The sequence below is a fragment of the Kogia breviceps genome, chromosome X (genome assembly GCF_026419965.1).
Source record: "Kogia breviceps isolate mKogBre1 chromosome X, mKogBre1 haplotype 1, whole genome shotgun sequence".
Lineage (NCBI taxonomy): Eukaryota > Metazoa > Chordata > Mammalia > Artiodactyla > Physeteridae > Kogia > Kogia breviceps.
Genome location: NC_081330.1, coordinates 19,169,597 through 19,186,990, shown reverse-complemented (window position 1 = coordinate 19,186,990; position 17,394 = coordinate 19,169,597). Strand labels below are relative to the sequence as shown.

The 17,394-nt window shown below is 46.5% G+C and overlaps 2 protein-coding genes across 6 annotated transcripts in view; one reads left to right on the top strand and one right to left on the bottom strand.

Annotated features, from left to right (window-relative positions):
* Positions 1-3,738: 3,738 nt before the first annotated feature.
* Positions 3,739-4,746, bottom strand: GPR119 (G protein-coupled receptor 119). The gene has a single exon (XM_059050971.2). The coding sequence runs from the start codon at positions 4,744-4,746 to the stop codon at positions 3,739-3,741; it is 1,008 nt and encodes a 335-aa protein (XP_058906954.1).
* Positions 4,747-16,847: 12,101 nt separating this feature from the next.
* Positions 16,848-17,394, top strand: part of RBMX2 (RNA binding motif protein X-linked 2) — a 45,208-nt gene continuing 44,661 nt past the window's right edge. For all 5 annotated transcript variants that reach the window (XR_010838579.1, XR_010838581.1, XR_010838580.1 and 2 more), the window contains exons 1-2: positions 16,848-16,915; positions 17,118-17,233. Coding sequence is in view for 2 of the 5 variants with exons in the window: in XM_059050972.2 (XP_058906955.1) it covers positions 16,911-16,915; positions 17,118-17,233 (121 nt within the window). In the remaining 3 variants the exon portion in view is untranslated. The remainder of the gene's footprint in view (positions 16,916-17,117; positions 17,234-17,394) is intronic.

The window sequence follows — 17,394 nt, the reverse complement described above, 5'->3', positions numbered from 1 at the left end:
ACCTAGCCCTCAATAAATGCTTGTGGGGTAGGTAGATGGATGGACAGATGAATGAATGAATGCCAGCTGACACTTGTAGATGCCATCATTGAGTTTATACGATTGCAAGAAATAACAAATGAAGATTTATTTATGAAAAGGAGAAGATTCCAGACCACTCAGCCATTTGAAGGATGACATGGAACGTACTGAAGGAGTCACAAAGCAAGTGAGTGGCTGATGGCAGCAAGGGGTTGGGTCTGGCCTTGGGGCCATTGCTGTTCTCATTGCCCAGCTGTCAACACCATGTTTCCTCTTGTTCTGTGTGTTCTTGAAGTATCTCTCAAGCCTGCTGTTTTCACTGGTCTCTGTTTAGTTTGGCCAGTGACTGAGCAAGTGAGTCACAAGTTCATTTCCCATGTGAACCAATAAACACTTCATCATATAGGAAGAAGATATCGAAGGCTAACTCTGTCTGGCCAACTCTCAGAGATGGGCTTTTTGGTCATGTGGACAAGCAGGAGAGTGTTGGTGGATCAGGGCAACTTGCCTCTAACATTTGTGAAACCACTCAAAATGCCCCTGTCCAGAGGGCTGTGTGTACTGTTCTTGAGGGTAGTCCTCTGAAACGGAGATGTGCTGTACCTAACATTAGCTACCCAAGGAATTAGTATAAAACTTAGTCATGTCACAATGTTTTTTAACGGATTCACAATAAGCTTTTCGTGGAAATTATAGATGGGACCAATTGATCTACATTCTGTCCTACAAGGTCTTAATATCTTCTTGGCTATTTTGATCAAATTGCTGAACAGGATCTGGCTTCTCTGCAAGTCCATCGGGAGACAACATTGGATGTGTGAATGAAATCTAAATGTCTCCACTCCAGTGCATTCCCTTATCTGTACAGGAGCCTGCATCAAAGAAAGCCATTAGACTCTTTAGCATAGCATTCTGTATCTCTGCTCTTGGCGGCTTATTAAACACGGTGTTCTTAATTGCGGTTACTCTTTTTTTTTTTTTTTTTTTTTTTTTGCGGTACGCGGGCCTCTCACTGTTGTGGCCTCTCCCGTTGCGGGGCACAGGCTCCGGACGCACAGGCCTAGCGGCCATGGCTCACGGGCTTAGTTGCTCCGCGGCATGTGGGATCTTCCCGGACCAGGGCACGAACCCGTGTCTCCTGCATCGGCAGGCGGATTCTCAACCACTGCGCCACCAGGGAAGCCCGCGGTTACTCTTAAACCCAAGAATATGATAACAGTGCCTTGTTTATATCTGCTTTGTCTTGATCCTGCTAAAGTATTAGATTTATGTTTGTCTTTTCCAGCCTGAGTCACCTCTCATCACTCATTTTTCCTAATGTCTGCAGATGTGACAGATTCCCTTAAATTGGTCAGCTGGATGTTTTATTCTTTAGGTTTTTTAAGGAAGAGGAAGAGAACATTTTCTGAGCACTAACAATGTGCTATGGTGTACTAGGCATTTTCTTTTTTTTTTTTTTTTTTTGTGGTACGCGGGCCTCTCACTGTTGTGGCCTCTCCCGTTGCGGAGCGCAGGCTCCGGACGCGCAGGCGCAGTGGCCATGGCTCACGGGCTTAGTTGCTCCGCGGCATGTGGGATCTTCCCAGACCAGGGCACGAACCCGTGTCTCCTGCATCGGCAGGCGGATTCTCAACCACTGCGCCACCAGGGAAGCCCCTAGGCATTTTCATATGCATTGTCTGAGTTTATCGTGACTATAGCCAAATAAGGTAGGCATTATCATCCCAATTTTACAAATGAGGAAACTGTGGCTTTGAGAATTTAAATGACTGAATCATAATTTGAACACTGGTCTGTTGGACTTCAAAGCGTGTGATTTTCCCACTGCGCACACTGACTCCCAGGAATAGCAGGGTTTTTTTAGACCTGAACCTCATAATACAACAATCAGCTGGCCTCCCCTCAGCTCCTGCCTTTCTCCTGTAGCTAGCTTCCATTCCACTTTGCTTGTGTTATCTTGGGAAGATCAGTCCTTTGCAGCAAGGTTAGGAAGTTAAGCTTTGAACCACCAATAAGGAGGGCATTGATTTGAGCCTGCTTTCACTTTTGTCCCCAAACCCAGTTACTATTTGTGTTTGTATTTGGTAACAAATCCCAGACAAATCAATTCATACTGTTTTGGTTTCTTCTGCCCTTTTTTGTTGTCCACTCAGCAGCTTTCTAGGGAGATAATCTAGTTGAGGGCCTTAAGAGACAAACTCTCTAGTAATGTACTGTGGAGACCAGGAGATTGTGGAAACGGTTACAGGAAAGCTCAGGAAGGCTGAGCGTGGTTCCTGGGTTTCTTCCCCACTCTATTCTTGTAGTTGCTGCTGCCAGGGTTGCCCAGGGGGAGCCTGAGTATAATTCCCAGTTGCCAACAGTCATTGTCTGGACCTACAAGAAAGCAGGATAAGGCTGGTCTCCTGGGCCATTTTGGAGACATCCTCTTATGTAACTGAGTTTCTTAGGAAAATGCAAATTTGGGAGTAAATGGAAGAAGGTCAAGCTCTGAGGAGCAAAGTGGGTCCAGTGTGGAGGGCTTGGCAGTGCCTTTTTTGGTACCTACCCTTTTTTTCCCTTTCTTTCCCTTCAATGTCTCAGAATTTGTGGTTTGGCATCGTCATCAGCAAGTAGCTACAAGTGACATAAGAGGCCAACTGAGGGGAGGGGGCACCACAGAGTTAGGAAGGTGGTGGGTTGGAGGGGTAACAGTAGACATAATTACAAGACAGGTGATTCACCAAAGAAACTTTTTTTTTTTTTTTTCGGTACGCGGGCCTCTCACTGTTGTGGCCTCTCCCATTGCGGAGCACAGGCTCCGGACGCGCAGGCTCAGCGGCCATGGCTCATGGGCCCAGCCGCTCCGCGGCATGTGGGATCTTCCCGGACCGGGGCACGGACCCATGTGCCCTGCATTGACAGGCGGACTCTCAACCACTGCGCCACCAGGGAAGCCCAGAAACACTGTTTTGAACACCGTGAAGTGTGGAAAAAGACAAGCTTTAGTATCTAATTCAGGTTCCTACATTTGTACAACCTCACTACATAAAATGTCTGATTTACATCAGGGAGGGCAGGACTCCTCATTTCACCAAAGCAATCACTGTAGCACACAGTTAAAAAGAACAGAACCTCAGTTCTCTAGTGCTGTGCTGCCTAATATGATAGCCACTGGCCACATGTAGCTCTTGAGCATTTGGCACATGGCTAGTTTGAATTGAGATATTCTGTAAGGGTAAAATACATACCAGACTTCAAAGATATAGCATGAAAAACATAGGGTAATAATCTTTTATATTGATTACATGTTGAATTCATGTTTTGGATATATTGAGTTAAATGAAACATTATTTTCGCCTGCTTTTTTGAACCTTTTTAACATGACTACTAGAACATTTAAAATTACATAGGTGGCTTGCATTAGACTTCTGTTAGACAGTGCTGCTCTAGTGTATTCAAAAATAAGATTTGAGTTTAAGCATCTTTCCAGTAGTACACTTCTTGCTTTAAGTAAGTATACCTCTACAGGAGAAACAGACTCATTGCAAAAGAAGGCCAGGGAGGCATGGAGATTTGCAAATGGGGAAGCCGATTATAGAGGGAAGTCAGCACCCTGCCTTAGTTACCTCTCAGTCTGAGGTAAGGAGGTGCAGGGGGTGGTCAGTTGCTGATCTCCTAGCTGGGGCTCTGAGAGGGGAGAGAGGGGCACTTTGAAACTCGTCTGCCCTTACCATCTTAGCCAGCAAGCTCTGAGTGGGAGATGGTGGTGATGTGACGGGCACTTTCCCTGGGCCCCTGTGGGCCACCGTCCCTGGCCGAGAGAAGGAGGAGGAATGCCGTGAGCCCCTTCTTCATTCCCAGGGCCATCTGGAAGAACTGCTGCCGTATCTCCTTCTGCCAATAGGCATAGATGAGTGGGTTGAGCAGGGAGTTGCCCATACCAAGCGGCCACAGGTACCGTTCCAGCACTGGGTAGAGGTGGCACTCCTGGCAGGCCACCTGCACAATGCTAGTGATAAGGAACGGGGTCCAGGACAGAGTGAAGCTGCCAATGAGAACGGCCACAGTGCGGACAGCCTTGAAGTCACTGACGGTCCGTGGGGGCCGGTGAGCCCCGGCTGGGGCTCCCGCATGCTCTGTCTTGCGGATCTGCTGGCTGTGCATGGAAGCAATCTTGAGCATGTCACAGTAGAAGAAGACAAAGAGGAGCAGGGCTGGGAAGAAGCCAACGCAGGAGAGGGTGAGCACGAAGCACGGGTGAAACACAGCGAAGAAGCTGCAGGGCCCCTTGTAGGCGGTCTGCTGGAATACGCGGACCCCGAGTGGGAGGAAGCCAATGAGGTAAGACACCAACCACAGCCCGGCAATGCAGGCCCCGGCCGTGAGCCCATTCATGATCTGGAAATAGCGGAGGGGCTGCTTGATGGCAAGGTACCTGTCAAAGGCAATCAGCATGACCGTGAGGACAGAGGCAGTTGCAGAAGAAGTGACAAATGCCATCTGAAGGCTGCACAGGGTCTTCTGTGTGGGCCGAGCCGGGCTGGAGAGCTGGTCTGTGACTAGGCCAGAGATGGCCAGGCCAAGCGAGGTGTCGGCCACAGCCAGATTCAAGGTGAAGCAGAGACCGACGCCATCATTCTTGTGGATCAACGACAGCACAGCCATGGCCACTAGGGCATTAGCGGCAATAATGAGGGCGGCCAGGATAGCAAGGATCACTCCAAATGAGAAAGATGACTCCATGTCTTGACGTGGCAGTATTTCCACTTACCAGGGCATGCTGGCTCTCCAGCTCAAAGTCTCATGCGGGGAGGCAGAGCGGTGGGTTCAGAGCTACAACGCAGTGCTGGCCATCGCTGGCAGTCCAGGCCGGCAGCTTCCTTTCTTTGGGATACTGCTGGTCACTGAGAATCACTCCCCGTCTCGTTTTCAGTCCCCGGCCTCTTGCCTCTCCAACTCTCTGAAGGCAGCAGTCCCAGCGCAGATGCCTCCCTGGGTCCTGAGCTAGTCCCTCCCCCTACCAGCAAGTTACTAGACAACTCCCGAGTACCTGCTGCCCGTTGTCTCGCCAGGCTCTCTCCCTTCACCGATGTTTCAAGGACTTTGTTTGGAGAGACTCGGGCATTCATCAGGTCTTCCGTCTGGCAGAAGATATAATTGACTCTAATCACACTTTTTCTTTCTCCATAGCTTGATCTTAGATGTCCACTTCTTTTCTTCCTAAGCCTCAAGTTCTAGCTTGACAACTGATCTCAGTTTAATTAAGCATTTGCTTAATAACGCATTCTCAGTTACTATTAGGACTGCTTTTAATCAAGCAAGAGGATCATAATCAGTTGAAGTGGGAAGTGGGGCAGGCAAGCTATTTTAGGGTCCAGCATACTTTCAGGGGACTTACCACACGCTTAGGCTGTTTCTTTTTCTTTTTAACATCTTTATTGGAGTATAATTGCTTTACAAATGGTGTGTTAGTTTCTGCTTTATAACAAAGTGAATCAGTTATACCTGTTGTTTCCTAACACCTCAGATTCTAATTCTTTCAAATAGGGTGTGCTGGTCCCCTATTTCTCATCCCTCAGAACTTGATTAGTTGAGGATTCAGAAGGGCAGGAGAAGCAAAACAGAATTTTTACTAGCTGTCATTCAGTTTAGAGTAGAGCCTACTCCCTATCAAGGGCTTCTGTCTATTGGGTATACTCACTGAGAACTTTTTCTGCACTATGTGGGACCATGTCTCTGGTCATGAGTTGTGGCTGCCAGTCTTGTACTTTTCTTTGTTTTTTTCTTTTTTTTTTTTAAGGCCACACCGTGAGGCATATAGCATCCCTGACCAGGGATCGAACCCATTCCCCCTGCAGTGGAAGTGTGGAGTCCTAACCACTGGACCACCAGGAAATTCCCTGCCTTCTACTTTCTGGATCCTGTAGCCTTGCCTTTCTTTTTTTAAAAAAAAATTATTTTATTGAAGTATAGTTTATTTACAATGTTGTGTTAATTTCACAGCACAGCAAATTGATTCAGTTATACATATGTACACCTTCTTTTTCATATTCTTTTCCATTATGGTTTATTGCAGGGTATTGAATATAGTTCCCTATGCTGTACAGTAGGACCTTGTTTATCCATCCTATATATAATAGTTTGCACCTGCTAATCCCCAGCTCCCAATCCCTCCCTTTCCCACCCTCCCTCCACCTTGGCAACCACAAGTCTGTTCTCTATGTCTGTGAGTCTGTTTCTGTCTTGTAGATGGGTTCATTTGTGTCATATTTTAGATTCCACATATAAGTGATATCATATGGTATTTGTCTTTCTCTTTCTGACTTACTTCACTTAGTATGATAATCCCTAGGTCCATCCACCTCACTACAAGTAACTCAGTTTTGTTTCTTTTTTATGGCTGAGTAATATTCCATTGTATGTATGTACCACATCTTCTTTATCCATTCATCTGTCGATGGACATTTAGGTTGCTTCCATGTCCTGGCTATCGTAAATAGTGCTGCAGTGAACATTGGGGTCCATTTATCTTTTTGAATTAAAGTTTTCTCTGGATATATGCCCAGGAGTGTGATTGCAGGATCATATTAGCCTTGTTTTTCTTGATCCTGTAGACTTGGGGTATCTCTGGGACAGGAGAAGGGGAGGTGAGCTCCATTCTGGAAAGTATCTGCTCTAATGTTTGGTTGTGGAATTTTCCATTTTCTAGGGATAGAGTTAGGCCAAAGGGCGGCAGTGTTGCTGAGGCAGGTGAGATGGGCCCAGGGAGGGCAGCTGTGTAGCTCACTGCTATTTTAGATTGTATATCCATTTGCTCAAGTACATTAGAACTAACCTTTTGCCTGCTACTCTCATCTTGGATACCAAGAAGAGAGGGGTGGGGAGAAGAGTGGTTATAAGCTTGTTTACTCAGTTCAGGTCAGAGCACAAATGGGAAAGGTTAGTGTTTTAAGTGGGGGAGTGAAGAGCAAGGTGCAGAGTTGGAAGCAAATATTATATTGCAGGATGTTTTGACAGCCTGAGAGGGCCTTTGGCAGATGTCTCTCTTACAAAGGATCAGAAAGGTTGTGGTGTGGGGACTTGGTATTCTGGTTGCCAACCTGAGAACTGTTTTTTTTTTTTCCTTTGGTACATCCATTAGGAGGCTGGTTTCAGTCGCTTAGCACCTGGCCTAATTTTATACCTGGATCTAAGGTGTGCTTTTGTTTCCCCAGCCCTTGACTCTATGCATGGAGTCAAAGTGGCCCTTTTCAAACCCATGCTAAAACTCAAGAGTGCATCAGAATCCCCTCGAGGGCTGGTTAACACCCACATTCTTGAGCCTCACCTCCAGAGTTTTGAGTGTGTTAGTTCTGGTGTGGGCCCAGGAATCCGCATTTCTAACAAGTTCCCAGGTGATGCTGATGTTGCTCTAGTGAAATGCTCTAGTGAAACGGTTCTTAATCTTCGCTGTGCAGTGGAATCACTTGTTGATTCCAAAACTAGTGATGTTTGGGTCACACACCGAGGGATTCTGATGTCATTAGTCTGGGATTTGACCTCTGCATCTGGAGTTTTAAAAGGTCCGCAGGTGATTCTAATAGTCAGCCAGGGGTGGGAACCACTGTCAAATGGCAGAAGCACAGGCTCTGGAGTCAGGGCACCTGGGGGCCAGCCTAATGCTATTTCTGTGCTTTTGTGTGGACACATGACGTCACCTCTCCGATTTAGCTTTGGCTTCCTCATGTGTGACATGGGGACAGTAATACCTACCTCTCAGTGTTGTGGGTATGATAAAAATGAGATGATGGATGCAAAAAGGCTTTATGAACAGTAAAATGTTACACAGGTATTTTTCTTGATTTTCTTCTATCCTCTTGTGAATCAAAGGGTGTACCAGATCAGGAACATTGGTATGACCTGACAGCTTGGTAGAAATGCAAACCTCAGGCCCTGCCCAAGACTTACTGATGCAGAGTCTGAATTTGAACAAGATCTCCAGGTGATCTGTAGGCATGTTAAAGTTGTCCTTTCCTCTCTCCTACTGTCAGGTGCCTGGTTGTATTAGTTTCATTTTGCTGCTGTAACAAACTACCGCAAACACAGCGGCTTAAACCACACAAATTTATTATCTTAGTTCTCAGGACCAGAAGTCCCAAACTGGTCCCACAGGCTCAAATCAAGGTGTTGGTAGGGCTGCATTCCTTCGGGAGCCTCTAGCGGGGAATAATTTCCGTGTCTTTTTCAGCTTTTAGAAGCTGAGCACATTCCTTGGCTCATGGCACATCACTCAGACCTCTGCTTCCATGATCACATCTCCTCCTCTGAGAAGGGTAAGAACCCTTCTGCCTCCCTCTTTTAAACGACCCTGTGATTACTTTGAGTCTACCTGGATATCCATGATATCCTCCCCATATTAAGATCCTTAATCACATCTGCAAAGTGCCTTTTGTCATGTAAGGTAAAATACTCATAGGTTCTGGGATTAGGATGTGCACATCTTTGTGGTGTGGGGACTATTATTCTGCCTATCACACCAGTATTCTCTGCTGCCCAGGTCTCTTTTCCCTCCATCCCCAACAGATGCTCTTCTCAGTCTACTCTTCCTTTGCTCATACCCTAGACAGTTATTTGTTTTCTTTTAGCCATTAACACTTTCCTGTCTCGGGAACCCACGCGCTGATTTAAACTAATTTAGGCATCCTTGGAAAGTAGTGAGCTCTCTGTCATTGGAAGTATGCAAGTAAAAGATGAATGCCCACCTGTCAGGAGGGCCTTAGAAGGAGATTCTGCAGTGGTGCAAAACATCATTATTCCCACTGAATTGTCTTTCACTCCCTACACAATCTGTTTTTGATGGGCCTCCAAGAGTCTCCCTTAGCTCTCTCCCTTCATTCTTAGCTACCCCCATCTCTTGTGTTTCCCTTGGTATTTTCTACCCCCTTTCCCACACCACCACCTGGTCTCATCTGTGTGTCCTAGGTCATAGCCACAGAGAACATGGTTCCTTCCTGGGAGCTTGGTTGCTGGTCCTTACAGTCCTGGGGCAGACCGAGGACTCTTGAGTCTCCAGTGTGGAGCATTGACAAGGGAAACAAGCTGGGGTTGAGAGAGGGAAGAATGAAAGGGCTTATTCTCTGGTCAAACTATCCTATAACGAATGCATTAACGGCCGGTCACAGTGAGCTGTCACCAAGGATGCAACAGGGCGCTTCATCCACCCCGAGGGAATGGGACCGAGGGCCACAGGTTTCAGCTGGAATGCGAGTGCAGGAGATGCCAGGCTTCAACAGAGCCTGGCTTTGGAGCCAGGCTCTTGGGAGAGGAGCTCTAGGAAGATATTCAAGACAAGTCACACCTGATTTCTCATGGTGCCTAGACCCGCCATCTGCCGGTGATGGTTTAGCTGCATCTTGCCCAGGACTTTAATATCTTTTCCTGAATGAGTAGACTGGTACATCCATTACTGTGAAATATTATGCAGTGCTGTGAAAAGAATGGGATGGGTTTATATGTCCTGACACAGAGAGACCTCCAAGACATGTTGTTGGTTGATAAATCAAGTCACACATCAATATGTAGAGTCTGAACCCACTTATGAAAGTAAAACCCCAAACCTCAGCTAAATGTATAGAGAGGAGATTGTTAACAGTGAGTGAATAACTGTGAGGAGGGCAGTGGTATTGACAGGGGGTGAAGAGTGGCTATCACGATTTACTTTGAATACTTCTTACTTGTTATATATTCTCACAGTGAGGATGTATTCATGTAATTTCAAAAGAAAAAACCTCCTCAAAACTCCCCCTTCCTATTCCAACTCAGGCACTAGCTTGCAAAGGCCTTTTTCGGACTATACAGAAATGCACACACACACATTCTCAGAGAGCCATTTCCAGCTGTTCCCTGAGGAAGATCTGGGGGTAAGATTTGGGGGTTGCAGAAGGGGTGGGGGTTTGTAACAATGCCTGGGGGCATGTGGAATCTGAGAGGATTATTGTTAATATTAGTAGTACCTACATTTTATCACACACACTTTCCATGCGTGATCTCATTTATTCCTCACAATATCCCCGTGAGATGATACTATCACCAACGCACATGGAAGTTCATTGAAGCTAATTAAATTGCTCAGGGTTCCACAGCTAGCAAGGGGTGGAACTGGCGTTTGAACCCAGGTCTGCCAAGCCTCGGAGTCTATATTCTTCTAGCTCTGTCAGCTGCTCTCTTCAGAATTGTAACGTTATTATAGAAATGTAAATTGCTGACCAGAGAAAGGGTGAAAGCTGTGTGGCATCATCTGAAGGCTTTGAAAGCCTGTGCCCAGCCTCATGAAGAATGCTAGCCCTCACCAGATACAAGAAGAATGCTGCCAGCCTACATGCAATGTCATTGTGACTTGGGCCAAGACAGGCCCGTCTTGTGCTTCTTTTCTGAGGGGCTTTGCTCGCCCCTCAGCTTGTCTCTCTGACCGCCCGTCTGATCTAGTCTTTTCAATGATATGTCTCAGTGATCTGCCTTCTCTGCCCTGTGGCCCACCCACTCCTTTCCCTAATCTGCAGACTGTCTCCTACTCTGGATCAGTGTTTCTGGATCATTCCTGCTAACTAGCTTCTTCACCTTGGTCTCGATATGTCATGCTGTGATATGGTTCAGCAACAGAGCACCCCAGAGAAAGTCTGGCTCAGATAGTGGAAATGAGGACAGTAAAAGCTGATCGTGCAGGGAGCATTTGGGAGAACAGGGAGTGCGGAGCACTAGTCACTGGGTTGGAGACGGACCTGTCCTCCCTCAAAGTGCTTTTCCGTTCAGCTCCAGTTGGATTGGCCCAGCTCTGTTCCTCACCCCATCTGGTCTGATCGTGCCATTCGGTTCAGTTCAGCACACACACTCCATAGGGCTGCATGCCAACGGGGATTTAACATCATGGATTTAGAGTAAATGTGATTTGTGATTACAGGGGGCTCCTCCTGGATCAGAGCCATTTACTCTCCCAGCAATTCCTTCTTTACTCTCTCACTTTCTTCTCTGGAACCGGATTCTGCTTTCACAGTCAGCTTATCAGAAATCTTGGCTGCTTCTGAAATTTGTGGTGCTTGACATGTGGAAAGCTGCTGCTCTGGGCAGTGGAGGAAGGGGGAAAATGACGGCCGGGTGGTAAAAGGACATCTGTTGTGTGTCTTCCAGAAGGCATACTCACCCCTGGAAGCAGCTTGGCCTCTTGTTCCTCAAGAGTTCAGGATTCTCTGTCCAGTGACTTGGGATTCTAGCTAAAGCATCAGATTACCAGGGGCCAACAGTTGTGCTGAGCCTGGCGGGGAGCCCATAGGGATGCAGTTGTGCTTCCAGTTCACCAATACCTGACTCACATAACTCATGCCAGTCTGCTTTGCAGACTGCTCTCAATTATCTGTGGATGATGCTGTTCACAGATAATCAAAGGTGCTTATCTAAGGCAGTTATCCTTAGCTGTTATTGTGGTATTTTTTAAAAACTGAAGTATAGTTGATTTACAATGTTGTGTTACTTTCAGTTGTACAGCGCAGTGATTCAGTTATACATACGTACATATATTTACACACATATATAATCTTTTTCAGATTCTTTTCTAAGTTATTATAAAATATTGAGTACAGTTCCCTGTGCTATACGGGAGGTCCTTGTTGTTTACCTATTTTCTATACAGCAGTGGGTATATGTTAATTCCAAACTCCTAATTTATCTCCCCACTCACCTATCCCCTTTGGTAAAGGTAACCTTGTTTTCTATGTCTGTGAGTCTATTTCTGTTTTGTAAATAAGTTCATTTGTATCATTGTTTAGATTCCACACATAAGTGATACATGATATTTGTCTTTGTCTGATTTACTTCACTTAGTATAATCATCTCTAGTTCCATCCATGTTGCTGCAAATGGCATTATTTCATTCTTTTTTCATGGTTGAGTAGTATTTCATTGTATATATATGCCACATCTTCTTTTTTTTTTTTTTGCCACATCTTCTTTATCCTTTCATCTGTCTATGGAAATTTAGGTTGCTTCCATGTCTTGGCTATTGTAAACAGTGCTGCAGTAAACATTGGGGTGCATGTATCTTTGTGAATTCCGGTTTCCTCCGGAGGTACATGCCCAGGAGTGGGATTGCAGGATCATATGGTAACTTTGTTTTTAGCTTTTAAAGGAACTTCCATTAGTGGCTGCACCAATTTACATTCCCACCCACAGTGTAGGAGGGTTCCCTTTTCTTCATACCCTCTCCTAGCTGTTGTTTTTGAATCATAGAACCTTTTAAAAATCTGATGGAAGCTGTGGACCTCCGTGTAAAAAATGCACATGTTCATGTACATACACATCATACAAACAAATTTAGGGTCTTCATAGACTCCCTGAAGCCCACACAGGGATTCAAGTTAATATCCCAGGAAGAGATGATAAGATCCTCTGTTAACACAATGCATCATTTCTTATTCCCTTTAGTCCTCCAGGAAACCTACAAATCAGGACTAGATCTTTTAAACAAATACATTTAAACAGCTTTCTTTAACTCAAGTAAAGTGTGGCCTGCGTCCATTTTTTAGGCTTCTGTTTTGCTTCCATCAAGCAGCATTGCCCCTAAGTCTCCAGTGTGGGAACAGGTTAGTACGGGATGGCATGCTGCTTAGATTTATGGGTCCTCTTGAGTCAGCCTTCCTGATGGTGACATTGTTTTTGGATCAATCGAAGTAAGTGGATGAAAACACTGAAAAATTAAAGGTTCTTCTGCCAAGAGATCTTTTCTTTAGTGTCTGACAATGTTGACCACCTTTCACTCTTCTTGAATCCTACTTTCTCCTGATGCTTCATCTTCATCTGTCATCCTCCTCCTCGTCTCCTTTGTTGGCTCCTCAGGCACTTTGACTCAACACTGAATTCATAATCTTTCTCCCAAACCAGTCTTCCTCCCTGCCTTTCTTGCCTCGGCAGAATGTCACTACCCAGCTAGTCTTGAACCAGAAACCTAAGCGTCATCCCCAGATCTCTTGCCTGAATTATTGCAGAGCTTCCTAACTAGTCTTCCTGCTTCTACCTTAGGCATCCCCCCCACTTCCCCACCCCTGGCCACCTCCAATCTGTGGCCAAAGTGATCCTGCTAAAATGTAAGTCAGACTAAAATCCTTCGGTGGCTTCTCACCTCACATTGAGTAAAATCCAAAGTTGCCACCCAACATGGCCATGCCTGATTTGCTCCCCTGACCCCTGCTTCTCCTGTGCATAGTGGCTAACGGTACAGACTTTGGAGCCACACTACCCTGGCTCTCCCATTGTGTGACCTAGGGTAAGTGACTTAACCTCTCTGTGCCTCAGTTTCCTCATCGGCAAAATAGGGATTACAGTATCTCCTTCATAGGGTTGTTGTCAGAAGTAAATGAATTAATATGTGTAAAGTACCTAGAACAATGCCTGGTACATGGTGAGTATTAAATGGGATTTTGTTAAATAAGCAAAAATCTGTCATTCTTTCCCTTGCCTGCTCCTCTCCAGTCACTCTGGCCTCCTTGTTGTTTCTCAAACACACTCCTGTCTCAGGACCTTTGCACGTACTGTTCCTGCTACCTAGAACAGTCTTTCCCAGATACCCCCATGGCTTGCTCCCCATCTTCTTGCAGATCTCCGCCTCCATGTCACTTTATCGGGAGGGGGCTTCTTTGACTGACACCCTTTATAAAATACCAATACTCTCTCACTCTCTGCCCCCTAATGCTGCTTTATTTTTCCTTCATAGCATTGATCAATATCGAATGTATATTTATATGTCTGTTTTCCTTCTTCCCCAACAAGAATGTAAACTCCATAAGGACAGGAATTCCACTTGCCTTGTTTACTGTTATAATCCCAGCACTTAGAACAGTGTCTAGCATATAATAGTTGCTCAATAAATATTTGTTGAATGAATGAATAAAAGACAAAAGCAAGAAAATTAAGATCATGCTCTTTCTGCCAAGATTACATGGCAATAAAAATGTGATAAAGGTAAGATAGCTGGATAATGGTAAAATTCTAACAGTATATAAAGGAACAAAGGGAAAATAAAAGCCTCTTTCCCCCTACCTTCATCTGTTTCCCTAAAGGTAACCATAGTTGTGTTTTCAGTTTCATTAACCAATAAGTGTATTGTGTGCTTGGTACGTGTGCAGGAAAGCGTTTGAGGTTTGAGGTGCTGAGAGCTTAAAGATGCAGTTTTTACCTTCTAGGATCTCACAGTCTTTCTGGGGGGAGAACATAAAAGAGCGGTGAAATGCTGCAGAGTTCAGAAGCGAGAGCCATCACCGCAGGCTGGCAAGGTCAGGAAAGGTTTCCTGCACGAGAGATGCCTTGATGAGAGTTTGGAGCTTGGGCAGGTTTCAGTTAGAGAGGCGAGTGGCCCAGGGATATGGGGCTCTCTCTCAGAAGAGGTATCTGGATTGGATAATGAAAGGGGCCCTTGAGGGAATGGATAGAAGTGGAGCCTGACTGAAGTTGAGGCTTCATGGTGAGGCACAATGGGAGAAAAGACTGGAGAAAAGAACCTGGGCAACCAGGAAAATGGTGATAACGTTGCCTGAAATCGAGAAGTCAGGAGGGAAGGCTGTTTTGATGTGAGGGAAGGCTGTTTTGGGATGTGGTGTGGTGGTGGGAAGTGGAGAGATGAATTTGGCTAGACATATTGTTCAGCTTTTCCTTGAACGTGGGGACTGCCTTCAGTTTCCTTAGCATTACCCACTGAACCTAGAAATGAGCTCTGCATACAATGGGTGCTAAATGAATGTTATTGGTGGAGGAAGGAGTAGAAGCTGGGAGAGCTAAACATCTTCCCAGTTTGCCTGGGACATCTCCATGGATGTGCTTCCAATTGGTAGGAATTGTAGGTAAGATGATGCCTAGAGATTTCCATAAGTCTGAGTGGAAAGGGGATGGGAATCCAGAGGACCCTCTGAATTTAATGTCTGAGAGGAGGACCAGCATTTGCCATCCAAGGTGGCTATTATTTCGTTCATCTTATTCTCCTCTTTTGCTTCATCTTCCTTTTGAACTCTGATGACTGAGGCCCAGGTATTGCTCCAATTCTCTGATTTCACAGTTGCATGAAGAATCCAGCCAGATAATACTGCATGCTAGTTTACCACTTTGCAGTGACGACTTCAACACTACAACTAAGCAACCTAAGGTTTCTAGGAGCAGATAAAACCCATATGCAATCTGTCACTGTTTAGTTTTCATTGCCAAGGTAATTCTACAAAGTTAATGAATAGCTGGGTTGGAGCAGGGGAGGGGAAGAGACACAGAATGAATGAAGAGAAACTGTCATTTATGGGCAGCCTCTGTTCTGCTTCTTGGCAAGACATTGGGTACATCGTGAGCCACTGAGGGTACAGCTGTCATCATCACCATTGTCATCAAAGTACTTTTATGAAGTGCCTAGTTTCTGGGGCTCTGAGCTAGGCCTACACAGAGAACTACACAGCTCTGGAATTTCACTTTTAGACCATGCATGATCTGAGACCAGATACTGATGTCCACATATGCAAGATGGATTCAAGTCTTCAATATGGTTTATTCACACGTTATATACCACCACCTCTTCTACATGTTCCTGATTATTTCTGGAGTAAAATCTATCAAGCAAATATACCCTGTCTCCTCGATGATATTATAGCTCTTTGAAGGCAGAGAACCCAAGCTTACAATCCTGTCTACAGACTTTCTGTACAGGACAAATACAGATGCTCAGTAAGGACTGATGAATCAGCCAGACCTGATGGGTAGAGAGAAAGGACCTTTCAAGTTCTTTAACTCCTTTAAACCTCAGTTTCTTCTATAAAATGCGGAGCATAATTATATCTATAGACTTCACGGGGTTGTTACGAGGATAGAGGGCCAACACATGTAAATTGATTAGCACACAATCTAACATTTTCTGCTCAACTGTCAGCTATTAATTTAACAGTATGAATTTCTACCTCCCGCTTGAGTAGGAGTGACTATGGAAAAGGGGTAGCAGCTTTCACACAAATCTGGGTATTCAATTCAGCCTATGGAGGCACACTTGTCAGTTGCCTATGCATTGGGATTTGAGACAAAAAAGATTTACCCCCTCACATATCTTCTTCACTTTCCTGCCGTCACTCCTGAACCGGGATGATTTGACGGGGGTGTGCGTGTGAGCAATCGGATGGGAGTGAAGGACGGAGTGGGAATTAGCCCTGGGAGCGAAGGCTGGGACTCAAGTCGCCGTATCAGGCACCTGTTTAAGTCTTAATTCAGCAAACATTTATAGCTAACCCAATCAATGTCAGGCGTCGTCCAAGAGCTAGGAGTCCTGTAACAGACCAGGCTCGCACTCTTGCCCAATTTCACAGAGGAAGGAAGAGAGGGACCAGAAAAAAACTCAAGGAAGCAGCTCACCAAACTAAGTCGCTTGTCGACCTAGTGCGCAGGCGCCGCGTCCCCGGCGCCGCTGCGCTCTTCCGGCGCGGCGCAAGCTTCGCGTAGACCAATGGGCGCGCGGCTGCCCTCTTCCGGCGCGGCGCAAGCTCCGCGGAGACCAATGGGCGCGCGGCTGTGCTCTTCCGGCGCGGCGCAAGCTCCCCGGAGACCAATGGGCGCGCGGCTGCGCTCTTCCGGCGCGGCGCAAGCTCCGTGGAGACCAATGGGAGCGCGGCTGAGCTCTTCCGGCGCGGCGCAAGCTCCGCGGAGACCAATGGGCGCGCGGCTGAGCTCTTCCGGCGCGACGCAAGCTCCGCGGAGACCAATGGGCGCGCAGCTGAGCTCTTCCAGCGCGGCGCAAGCTCCGCGGAGACCAATGGGCGCGCGGCGCCGGGACTGCGCATGAGTCTTGCGGCCTCTCCCGGAAGTCGTTTTCTAGCTTCTGAGCGTGAAGTCGGTTCCAAGCTTCTGAGCGTGAACCCGCAGAGATGAAGTAAGGTCCCAGAGCTTCCCTCTGAGGGGAGGTGTCGGGGACGGGCAGCCGGAGGTGGCCTACTGGGGCTGAGGTGATAGAGCATCTGCGGGGCTGAGGGGCGGGAGAGGCGGGGAGACTAGAAAATTAGTCCCCCAGTCTTGCTCTCCTTTACCTCAGGCCGGGCCGCGCTTACTTGTGCGCTTTTCCGCTCCCTTTGCAGCCCTTTAACTAAAGTTAAGCTGATCAACGAGCTGAATGAGCGTGAGGTCCAGCTGGGGGTAGCGGAGAAGGTGTCTTGGCACTCCGAGTACAAGGACAGCGCCTGGATTTTCTTGGGTGAGGCCCACTTCTTTCTCCCGTAGGGCTCCTCATTCTCTTCTGACCTGTTCCCTAACATTTCAGCGTTCCCGCTCTTCAGTCCTCCCGACATTCATCGCTCACTTTTATTTCCTTCCGCTCTCTGCCTGTGAATCCGTTTTCCGTGTCTTTTTTCTCCC

Coding starts and splice junctions, on each gene's coding strand:
- GPR119 (XM_059050971.2), bottom strand. CDS start 4,746: ATGGAGTCATCTTTCTCATTTGGAGTGATCCTTGCTATCCTGGCCGCC.